Here is a 12,721-nt window from a genome sequence, read left to right as displayed (position 1 = left end):
TAAAGAACTACAGACAGGAGAAATATGGTCTGACTAATGAGAACATCCCAATAACCTAACAGTTTTAATATAATCAGAACTATGATACTATTGGAAACCCTGGTGGCATAGTGGTTAAGTGCTATAGCTGCTAATCAAAAGGTCAACAATTCAAATCCACTGGGTGCTCCTAAGAAACTCTATGGGGCAGTTTTACTCTGTCCTATAGGGTCGCTATGAGTTGGAATCGACTCGACAGCAATGAGTTTGGTTTTTGATTTTTATGATACTATCTGTCAGAGCTCTGTTTTTCAAACTGAAGGTAGTGATCAATTAGTGAGTCACAACCAGTAATTTTTTAATATAATAGAAATATCAAAGTAATGCCATGGAGTAAACTTACGTAAAAATGGCATGTCAGGGGTGTCTGACCTCCTTTTCTAACTTCACAAGAGGGAAGGAGAATCAAGACCAATAGCCCAAAACTGACTGCTATGATGCGGAGGTCAGACGTACCTCCTCTCCAAACTTCTTAACAATATTGACACCAATCGTCCCTCCCACAACACTTTCCACTTCTCTACTGGGTTCAAAAATTCAGTGGAATGGCAACACAGAGCTCACAGATCATACTCGCAGTTATGGGGTTTATTAGGGACATGTATACAGGGTATAGTATAATGGTTCCCAATATACCTACCATTTAGCTTCAACCAGTTCAGAATGTCATTTTTATTGAACAACCTCTACTGAAAGGAAGTAAAAACTATACCAAAGTGTTGATAGTGGAGAGAATATCCTTTCCTTAAGCCCCATTACCTTACAAAAAAATAAAAAGTAACATTTAAATACAATTTTATACATTTTCCCCCAAAGACTTTCCTTATATAGAGGACAGGTTGAAACTCATATTCCTTAAGTATTCAGTATGATGTTGCAAAAAGCAAAATGTAAGATGTAAATTTCAGACTTTGTTTGCTCTGAGATATTCACAAATCAAAAGAATTTACGTCTGTTATTTTTGAGTTAATCTCTACCATTAACTCGAAGAAAACTTCTTATATATATATTAAGAAATTTTCAGTACAGTAATACTCGGCTATAAACAAAGAAAATCTAGTCTTAAAATTAAGAGCAAATTATCTAGCTTCATTTCATTAAAAATAAATTTAAAAGTTCAAGTGAATTTAACAACACTTAATAGTAGACTGATATGAGCAACATGATCAAACATGAAAATTTAAAAAATAATTTCAAGCCCTTGTTACTAAACAATAAATGAATTTTTCTGATCCAATCTGGTTAATTAGAAAATACTATATTTTTTAAAAGAGAAAAAACTACTCAAAATAATACGAACAGTTTACTTCCTATTTATGTACACCACTAACTCATCTAACCATCTCATTGCTAATACTACACAATCAGAGGAAGAAATGGGTTTTGTAAATCAGACATACAACCAATTTTTATTTTCTTTTTATTTATTAAGCCAATAAAGAAAAATTTATATGCAACAGCAAAACCTGTTAATGTCATAATACTTTTCAAAAAAGTAAATGTTTTTCCTATTCTAATCTTCCTATCCTAACCTTAAAGAGCTTAAACGGCTTTTGAATATCATTTTTTAAACTTCGCATTATGCAAATTTTAAAGCATATACCAAAGTAGAGGGAATAGCATAGTGAACCCTCATGTATCCATCATCTAGCTTCAATAATTTTTTAATGTCTTTTTTCCTAAGTGCCATTTTAATTAACTTTATTGAAAGATTTTTAAAAAGCAATAATGAAAATATTTACATGTGAATACAACTCACAAACTATCCATTATTGTGGCCAATGATTATCCTGATGAAAAAAATGCTTTAAAAAATAATTTTAAATCAACTCTCACCCGTTGCTATAACAAAAGACATACTGAAATTATACATTTTGTAGGAAAACCTTTCAAGTTACTTCTCCAGTGTACCCGGGATTTTCAGACTTTCATAGTACTACATAGTTCCTTTTCAGACATGAATATCAATATGTTAACTAGACCTGTCCCTATGATTAAATTTCAGCTGTTGGCAAGCTATCAATTCATAGGCATACTACTTAAATCTTGCAGGTTCAACTGTTTCTCTCCTGAAGTTTGCCAAACTCAGGCAGGCAGGTGAGAGCCATGCAATAAAATTATATAGCCATTACCAGAAATGCTGTAACTATATGCAGACCCACACTGTGTTTGAGTTAAAATTATGAATGTTAAAAACAAAAACTTGCTCGTAAGCCTCCCTAAACAACTCACTCCTCTTAAACTCCAGTGTTACTTGAACCTCACATGGCATGCCTGGACAAATTTGATGACTTGGATTTTGTTTTAGAAGCCAGGCTTACTGCCAAGTCTGCTGTGTCTACTCCCCTGACCCACCAAGACAGCTTAGACTATACCTCCCTTATTTATGTTGCTGCTGTGAGCAGTCAAATTACTGCTTACTATTAAATTGAGGCTCAACATACTCAGGTTTCCTACCTCCTAAGAGTAATGAGATTGACTTCATTGTATTATGGCTGCCTCAACTCCACCCCTAATTTAAAATATTCCCATATTGAATCATCTGCTACTCAACTAGCAATACGTTACTGAAAAGGAAAGTAAAGGCCAATAAACAACAAACTCTTAAAAGAGTTCTCGGTTTTATATGTCAGCATCTTATTTATGACTTTCTCAGACAAGAATAATGAATTCTACATTTTCTCACAAAAAATATCCTTATGATCACATCTTTATAAAAAAATATATAGAACTACAAAAGCAGAGCTTAGAATATGCCTTCAGTAAAAATACATACAACTAAATTATTGCACTGGTTAAGTTCTGCTATATATATCCTCAACAACAATAAAAATAAATTATATTTTAAAGATACATACAACTTTAGACAAGAAAAACGAGTAATAATAGTAAGCTGATTCTACAACTAATTCTAAATTAACACTTTAACTGTCCTTAAATGCTTAAGCTACAGGTCTTGCTAAAAAACCCAAACCAGGTGCATGAAGTTGATTCTGACTCATGGTGATCCCATGTGTGTCAGAGTAGAACTGTGCTCCATAGGGATTTCAATGGCTGATTTTTCAAAAGTAGATAGCCAGGCTTTTCTTCAGAAGCACCTCTGGGTAGACGCGAACCACCAACCTTTCAGTTAGCAGGGAGCACATTAACTGTATGCACCATTCAAAGACTCCCCCACAATTTCTTGGCCATGCACATAATACCTAAGTTTTAATTTTTATGTAATAAAACTATTTCAGTATTACCTCTGGTAATACTGAATATATGCCAAAGCACTCCTTCTGTATTGGCAAATGGGAAAACTTAAGAAGGCACAGGCATAACAATGCTCTTAAAATGATGAAGCTTTACCAAAACCTCTTTTTCCTGAAGAGCAACTGGTGGGTTTGAACCACCAACCTTTCAGTTAGCAGCCACGTGCTTTAACCACTATGTCACCAGGGCTCCTTTACCAAAACAATGACACTGAAAAAAAAAATTTTTTTTTCAATTTTCCCCCATAATTAGGCATATTTAGGCATTAATCTCCATCAAAAAAAAAAAAAAAAAAATCTGCTAATAGTCCCAGGTGCGTCCTTCAATTCCTATCAGGAAAAGTGTCAAACAAACAAAATTAAATTACTCTTCTAAGTGAAAAGGTAAAATCTTTATCAATGGCTCAATCACCTAATACATATTCTCCCTGCACTCAAGTGTAAAGAAAGCACTGAAGTATGGTATGAAAGCACCCTGGTGGCACAGTGGTTAACAGCTCGGCTGCTAACCAAAAGGTCAGCAGTTTGAATCCACCAGCCGCTCCTTGGAAACCCTATGGGGCAGTTCCACTCTGTCCTATGGGATCACTGTGAGTCGGAATTGGCTCAACAGCAACGGGTATGGTATGAAAATACAGCTCAGCAGCAATCAAATCAAGCTTTACAGTGTCCTAATTGGATGGACAAACACACCATTAAATTTCTACAGGAAACCACACAAGCAACTTCCTTTTTTTCATACTGATTTAAATATCCAATCGTGCTAAGAATGGCTAGAAAAATCAACCATCTTTCACACCATGCTGAGTCAGTAACAACCTAATTCAAGAAAATAGAAAAACATAATTAAGTGCTAATGACATTCAGTACTTGGTAAGACTTGAGAGGAGGTAAGTTAACATTGAGAAGAACAATAGATTTAAGACTAGAATTAAAAGAATAAAAATGTCTAAGGCCAAATATTCCAACTCATCTAGGTAAGCTTTAAATTACTGGATTTCCCATCTGCCCCTACTCCCTCTCAATTTTTTTTGGTTTAGGATAAGGAGAGGATCTTGGAAAGAAGAGGAAGTAAAAAATAACCTATTCATTTTTGTTTTGTTTTTTTTAAAGAAATGGTAATTATTAATTAGCACCACTGCACCAGAGACTGTCCTAAGAGCTTTAAATATTCTCTCATTTACACAAAACAAAAACCTTCAGTAAAAATGACCAATCAAAATTGCAAAGTGACAAAATGAAATTATCTAATTACAAAGAACACAATCAGACCTCCATGTACTAAACAAAGTCAAAAAACAAAAAACACTGTCCTAAGACAATGATCTAGGAAAAGTTCCTCAACTTCCCATATGAAAAAGTTGTGTATTAAAAATAATAGCTGACAGACTTATATACATCTTATCATAAAGTAATCGACTTGACAGCAATGGGTATCATAAAGCAAATTTCTTACAAAAATATTGTATTGAAGATATTTTTTCCCTTTTAAAAAGCAACAGCAGATAAGATACTACACACAGCATTGCACACACTCCTCCCGGGACTAAAAAGTCAGTACTTAGACAAATTCTGAGAGGAAAACTTTGAATTTGCAAAGTAAAAATTATTATAACATCAAACTAGAGATATACAAGTAGTGCACTAAAACAGAGCACCAGGAGCTGCCCTTAATAATGGCAAATAATGTTAATGAAATAACAATTAAAAAAAAAATTACCTAATTTAAATTCCCTATTTACTAGTGGGGAGTCCCTGGGTGGTGTAAACAGTTAATGTGCTCAGCTGCTAATGGAAAGGTTGGAAGTTTGAGTCCACTCAGATGTGCCTGGCTTCCAAAAAATCAGACATTGAAAACCCTATGGACCACAGTTCTACTCTGACACATACAGAGTTGTCGTAAGTCAGTCATAAGTCAGAGGTGACCAGGCAGCAACTAGTTTTTTGTTTTTGTTTTTTTTTAATTTACTGCTAAACTGTATCTTCATTTTGAAACTAAGTATTAAGAAAAAGGTGCTATAAATTTAAACAAAATAGCCTGATTCAGTTTTAACTGGAAAAAATAGTACTGTTCTTTCACATTAAAAATAAACGGAAACAGTACTGTCCTCTTACATTAAAAAAAAAAAGCTGAAGAGCATAGGGTCTTGAGTTTTCTTTAATGGAAAAATTTCAAAACACCTCAGTAAGCAATAATCTTAGGTCGGTCACAAACATAATCAGTATTATCAAATACCCCTCAAATAATCCAATTTGTATTTTAACAAGCTTAGTTAAGACAGTCACTAAATTCAGTCCCTTGTCTTGCTCTCCCTCTCCATCCCCAAATAATTTTTCAAAAACCACCTCCTTGTATGGAAATTTACATGTGATACAAGTACTCTCAAACTTTCAGAGAGATGTAAAACCATTGTAGTATCATGGTCGGCTATCTTGTGGAACTGACCAATAAAGGCCAAACAACTGAAACAATGCTCAACAACTTCCTCTACCCTGAAAAAAAAAACAGTGAGAACTGACTCAAAACTTAAGTAGTAGTATTAATTAATTCAACAAATAGTGGGTGCCTACTATGTTAAAAGGTGCCCTGGTGGTGCAGTGGTTAAGAGCTCAGCTATTACCCATAAGATCAGCAGGTTGCATCCTCCAGCTGCTCCATTAGAAACCCTATGGGGCAATTCTATTCTGTCCTACAGGGTGGCTACAAGTCGGAATCAACTCGGTGGTAATGGGTAACTATGTTAAAGGCACTGTGCTAGGTAGGTACTGGTAATACAACTATGAATGAGATATACACACTATCCCTGCCTTCATGGAACTTACATTCCAGGGGAAAGACAGTTCAAAAACGAGTAAACACTCTGATATAACCCAATACTGATCTGAATTCTACCAAGCAATTTTATTCTCATGGCCCACTTTACTGTGTACATCATTTAAAAAGCATGTCAGTTAAAAGCATAACGCATTTAAACCAAAAACCAAACCCACTGCCATCGAATTGATTCTGACTCATAGCGACCCTGTAGGACACAGTAGAACTGCCCCACAGGGCTTCCAAGATTGTACACTTTTATGGAAGCAGACTGGCACATCTTTCTCCAGGAGCGGCTGGTGGATACCAACCGCTGAACTTTTCAATTAGCAGCCAAGGGCTTTTAACCACTGTGCCACCACTACATACTCATAAATTAAGCTTATCAAAATGGAAACTAATTCTGTGAACAAATAATTTTGAAACCTTAACTTTGAATATATAATAATACATTTTTCTCAATGTATTCAAAAATCAGATGCTACAATATTCTAAAGTGGCCTTTTTGTTACAAATAAAACTGCTCAAAAGTTTACCTTTGGAAATTTCAGTTACATACAGCTACAAACTTTAACTCCTTCAAGACCCATTTCAATATCAAAATTTTTTTGTGTGTGTATGACAAAAATAAATTTTTAAAAAGCAGTTTTCAAAGTTTTTAAATGTTATTCAGTACTTTGGGTGCATACTGTATACGATTCCTACTTACATGAGACTTCTTTATTAACCATATATTTGGTTAATGCCTTTATTTAATGAATATTTGGTATATAATGTGCTCTAAAAAAAAAATTTTTTTTAGTCAAATTTGCACCCAGTAAAATTTTGCTATCTTCCAATGTTTACCTTCTTTACAATGAAAATACTCAAAAACATTGTTTTTATTCCGTTAAGTCCCAACAATCTAAGTACAGCTCAATGTCACTCTCTCCACAAATGCCACTTTTTTCCACCGTCCACAGCCTGCCTAACAGCATAATTATTTGGGTTGTATGACTTCCCGACCATTTCCCAAGCTCCTGAAGGGTCTCAATGACATTCATCATGATGCCACAAAGTACCTAACAGTACCTTCAACATAATAGCTGCTCAAGTAATGTTTGTGGATTTTAAATAAACACAACCAACAAATAACTACAGTAAACTACTTATTAGGTTGAAAAAGCATCTAACATATAAAGACTAAATGGACAGATAAAACAAGGACAGCCAGAGAATCCTTACGCCTCACATTCAGGTATGTTTTTCAATGTTAACTCTAAAAAACTGCTGAACGTCAATATGAATATTAATTCAGCAAAAACCTGGACAGAAAAAATACAGATAACTCATATCCATCTCCTTTTTAAAGCTCCCCTGCATATGTAATAAGAGAAACTGAACTTAATGAACCACAGTATTCCAAACCAGGTCACAGGAGATCTCTAAGTCCTCAGTCATCCTGTTTCTATTTCCTGATTGGTCTGACCTCCAAGTATTATGGTGCCCAGCCTTTCCAACTCAAAATCTCCTTTAAAACATCTTCCGAGGTGAGCTTTTGCTTATAATAAAAACTGACTTTCAGAACTTTCTAGAAGAATTAGAAAAAGGACATCCCCCCTTAAAAAAAAAAATCTTCCCAAACACTATGTTCAAGAATGGAAACCCAGTTTTCAGGAAAGTCCCGTTATAGTTACACTTCCAATTAAATGCGAGCCATAAACCTGCACAAGTGAAAGTTAACACGAAAGTATTACTCTCGTAGCAAAGTCGATTTATTAAACAAACATGTGCACCTTATTTTAAAGGAGTTCTACGCTTCAAGAATACATACTTTAAATAAAGATGAGGTAAAAACAACCTAAAATACATGAAAAACCAAGTGCGCTACCCAACGCTTACACTTCACAGGGACATTATTTTCTCTGCACCACGCTGGCAAAACAGGGACAACCAGACGCCACTTGGGCAGCAGCCCCCGACCCTCGGCCTCCAAACCACGGGCTTCCACCGGTCAAAGCCGTTCCGGAGCCGAGTCCCCACTAGCTCGCTTCCAGACCAGTCGCTACGACCCACATGCCTTCTCAGAGATTTAAATCCGCCCTTCACTCACTACACGCAACACAAATGGGGTTACCAGCTTCCAGACAACCAAGGGACCAAAGGAGGGGGCGAGGAGAGGAGGAGACGCCCCTCGGTTCCGCCCGGCCCGGGACCCACCTGCAGGCCGCGGGCCCGGGGGCGGCGGCGCCGGCGCCCCGTCCTCGCCAAAGACGAGTTTGAAGTCGAGCTCGTCGTGGGCGCCACAGTTTGCAGTAGTCATCGGCGTGGCCCAAGCTGCTGCGCTCCTCCTCAGGCTGCACCGCGGCGGCAGCGGCTCCTCAGCGCCGCTTCATGCCGGGCCGCGCCGGCCAGAAGGTCGCGGCTTCGCGGCAAACTTTCCGGGCGGGGCCTGCGAGGCTGAGCGTTCCGTTCCGATCTCGAGAACTGGCCGCACGCCGAGCCTAACCAAAAGCCGCCGCCGCCGCCGCTTGTCGCGGGTGCCTAAACCGCCGCCTTCGCCTCAGCAGATGCTCCCCGCCCCCCAATAGCCGCCGCCGGCGCGCTCCCGCGCCGTGCCTTGCACCCGGCCCTGCCCCCTACCGCGCGCCCATCCGGCCGGGCCGCCCATTGGCCACTGGCGCCGAAGGCTAGCCCCAAGGCCCCCGCCCCCTCGCCGGCCTATCGCGGGACTCTAGCTCCGGGAGGAGGAAGTCAAGTGATACGAAGCGCGGGCGAGCCCCGCTACCGCTTGGGAGTTGTAGTTTGTGTTCTAGCCCCTCCGCCACTAAGCCCGTTCCCGGAACCAGGGAGTGGCGCCTGTGGTCCTGATTGCTTTGGGGAGCCCACCACCGACTAGTCGGAGATCTCTTTTCTTATTCCTCACGTTGAGGAAGGGGCGCGGGAACCCTAAGCTTATGGGTGCGATGATGGGCGGCTGGACCGTGTTCCTTTTCATGGCTCCGTTTGGGAAGGGCATCAGGGCTCCGCGAGGTTACCTGGATGCGACTCACTTCCCCCGCCACACCTTTAATGGCGGAGACTCGAAAGACCGGGGTTCAGTCCCAGCCTCCAGCTAGGTTGGGGCGGAGCCGGAGACCTGGGTTGCGCGACAGGGCCTGAGTCTGGGCTCTCTGCACCAGACCCACCCCTGCGGGGCGGGGCCTGCGTGCCTAGGTGGCTACGCCTTTGTCTGCCCCTAAGAGCCCGCCCTGGCAGCTGCTCCTAGAAGACAGCCGGAGCATTTCGAACCTCGGCGGAGCCCGACGGGAATGGATTGTCTCCTGCTGGAAGCCAGGCAGACTGAATGGGATAGTGCCTGTCGTGAGCTCCCGCACTCACAGGCTTTTGGACCTCTGCTTCCCAATGCACCTCCATGAATGCAGGAGGGATTATGCCACCCAAAATGGAGGCTGGCAGTAGGGCGGAAGTGACACTGTGTCTGTAGAACAGTTTTCGCTCTCAGCCCCTTCCCGTCGGCCCTGTCTTCCCCCGGGATAGCCCAAGACGCCGCCTCTTGGGGACTGGACTGGAGACCGCGCCCAGGGATACTTGTTTACTTACAGCTCCGCTGAGGCACAGGGTGGACTGGGAGTTAGGACAGGCGGCGGTGACCCGCTCCCTTGGCTCCAGACGGGGCACAAGGCCTGCAGGGCAGAGCATCCCTAGATGCTCGTTGCCAGAGAAACCCAGGGTGCTGTTATCTCAGGGGACTGGGTGCAGGTGCGAGGCCCCGGGAATGCCGTCTCACAGCCCATGGCACATCCCATATCGCCCACAAAAAGCCCGTGGGACAAGAGGGTAAGGCGAGTACCTTGCAGAGGTGTCTTTCTGGGTTGATATTGGAATTACGCGAAGCCCTAGGGATAACCCTACGTGGCCTCAAGTCAGGTGGACAGGGAATGTCCAGAGCACGTGAAATGTCTGTTAATCTTCCGTTGGCTAATTCCTTTGGTCAGGGTACTTTTCCTAACTGGTGCTCTGTACCCAGACCTGTACTGGGCCTGGGAACTCAGATAAATCAGTCTTCCTTCAGAGATAGGGAGGCTCAGGGCAGCAACTCTATAATTACTGTGGAGAAAGATGAGGGCACTGCCGGGAGCTCAGAGAATGCCACTGGCTTCAAAGTCTCCACAGGGGTCACTAGGAATTGGAGAGATGAACAAGGAGTAATGAAGGTCTTTCCAGACAAAAACAAATTTCCAAAGACTTGAAGACAAGACAGTATCTGCAGTGGGCGGCAGCCAAAAGTGAGGCTGAATGAGTGGGCAATGCTGCAGTCCACTGCAAGGTGTCTGGACTTTATTCTGAGGGCAACAGGGAGCCATGGAAGGGTTGAGAACAGGGGACTTACATGGTCACAATTCTGGATGGATCACTAGATGAAGAGGTGAGAGGTTAGATGCAGGAGGAGATAACAGAAGTCGAAGGAAAGGGGTAGATGGCATTAGGTGGATAGAACATTCTCCCAAAAAGCTCCCCTGCCTTCAGATCATCTCCAACCATGAGGACCGAAGACTGGAACTTGGACCCCCAACACCATGTCAGCTCTGCAGCTCTCTGCCCCTAACAGATGACTACCCCAATTAGTACTACATGTAATATAATCCTGGAGTACAAGGCCCCAGAAGCTTGGCCAGTTCACCTCCCCCTCCTGTAAAAGACTTAATGCAACTTCAGGATGTGCCCCCCTCCCCTTACACATACACCTCCCAGGTCATCATCTGAATAGAGAAAATAAGCCTTTATTCAGTCCGCCTTCCCTCCAGACATGACGTCATCTGAACCAGGGACCCTGGGTCTTATTACACCCACCACTGTAGATGGCTTGAAAAACTCACCTATTCATCAAATGCTCCTCAGAACAGGTCACATATTAGGCAAGGGGCTTCTGGTCTGGCAGAAACTAAGAACCCTAGTCTGGAGTGCTGAGGGCTAGGGCAGGGATGGGTACAACCTGCAGATATGTGACCGCCTTTGTAAGCAAGGCAGCAATGGCTGGGGGCTCTGGGGGCTGTGACTGGACCTGCCCCCTCCCTCACACTTATGTACATATTCTCATCCCCCTTCATCCTCAGCTAGGGCCAGGACCTCCCTCCATGAGTTCTTTCTCAGGCCAGCTCCACAGCTCCTGTAGGAGACCATCTGACATGTCCCAAGTCTAGCCCTCTGGGAACCCTGTGAAACCAGAAGCCCAGGGGGCCAGGCCAGTATTCAGATCCCCAGCTGGCCAGGCTGGTAGACAAGGACCTTGTGGGTCGCTATACCCTACCTCTCCCTCCTTTGTGAATGCCAGCCTGGCCTGAGATTTAGGGAAAGTCCATTTCTTTCATCAGCTGCCACAAGCCTGGCTCTGAGCACAGTTTAAGGTGCTCCTGTGTCCTCTGACAGAGTCATGGGATGGCACAGTTTAGGGCCTGCCCAGCCTAGCCTCCTTGTTTCACATTAGGGGAAATAGGAGCCTTAGAGGAAAGCCAAAGTTTAGAAAACTCTCCATGCCACACATCTACCCACAAGCTCTTCTCTGATTTCTCTTCTGTGCCTGGTCCTCACTCCCCAGCCAAGGCTGGGCAGAGGGGAAACAGAGACTGCCCTCAAACAGCCCCCAATCTGGGCAAGAGGGATGAGGCCAGCCAACTACAATCTAAGAAAGTTAGTTGCTGAAGTCAGCACAGGGTGCTGGGAAGCCAGGGTCAGCACTTTGTCCTCAAATGCTAGGCTGAGGAGTTTGGACTTGATCCAGAGGGCAGTGGGGAGCCATGGAAGAGTTCTGAGCAGGAGGGAGACCAGGAAGGATCTAGGAGTACAGGATTATAGGGGTCAGAGTTTCCCCACCCATCTGTGCACAAAGTCCAGTCTTCTTGCTGTGGCTGTCTGAGGACCTGCCATCCTCTCTAGCCTTACTCATCCTTCTTCTCATGCCCACACCAAACCACCTGTCTCCAAAATAAGCTAGAAGAAGCCCTTAATCAAGGTGACTGGGACAAACGGATAAGCATGACCACTAGCACAGAAAGGCAGTTGGGAGTCTAAGTGGCCCAGTTTAAGGCGGGCATGGTAAGAGCAGTGGGTGGAGTTTTCAGGCCTGGCTGGGCTCTCCCAGCCTGTCCTAGCCCTTGGGCGGGCCACTCTGAGATCAGGACAGACATCACTGAAGAAGGACCCTTACCCAAGTGGTGCTAAAGTTAGACTTTTTGAAGCCTGACATATTCAACCAGGGTCTCTGCCAGATACCTCAGTCATGGACCACACATGAGCCCCTCCCCACCTGGCTCCCCTGTGGCTGACCCTCTCCCCAGTGCTTCCCCTGGGCCCCCTGAGCCCCCACACCCCAGCCTCTATCTTAGCAGTAGACCTCTGTCGCTGCCTGTCTTTGCCCATAGCCCAGACATGAACTTGATCATGCCAGAGAAAGGGCTTCCTCAGGTACATGACCTTGGTGGGAAAAGAGGTCTGAAGCCAAGAGCTCAGCCCCACTAGGGAGGTAGATCTTGGGACTCAGTGCTGGGCCCCCACAGAGTCCCACCAAGGTTCTAACTGGCCCAGGGTACCTGGAGGTCCACCAGGGCCTCTGTCTGCCTTGTTTTAGTGGGAC

At 43.2% G+C, this 12,721-nt stretch overlaps 1 protein-coding gene across 2 annotated transcripts in view; it reads right to left on the bottom strand.

Annotated features, from left to right (window-relative positions):
- Positions 1–8,708, bottom strand: part of NFATC3 (nuclear factor of activated T cells 3) — a 99,647-nt gene extending 90,939 nt beyond the window's left edge. For both annotated transcript variants that reach the window (XM_049863732.1, XM_049863733.1), the window contains exon 1: positions 8,308–8,708. In XM_049863732.1, coding sequence (XP_049719689.1) covers positions 8,308–8,410 — 103 coding nt within the window. In that variant the 5' untranslated portion in view covers positions 8,411–8,708. The remainder of the gene's footprint in view (positions 1–8,307) is intronic.
- Positions 8,709–12,721: the final 4,013 nt, after the last annotated feature.

The sequence above is a fragment of the Elephas maximus genome, chromosome 21 (assembly GCF_024166365.1).
Source record: "Elephas maximus indicus isolate mEleMax1 chromosome 21, mEleMax1 primary haplotype, whole genome shotgun sequence".
In the NCBI taxonomy this organism is placed as follows: Eukaryota; Metazoa; Chordata; class Mammalia; order Proboscidea; family Elephantidae; genus Elephas; species Elephas maximus.
The sequence above is the reverse complement of the archived record's forward strand: the minus strand, read 5'-3'. Positions and strand labels throughout refer to the sequence as shown.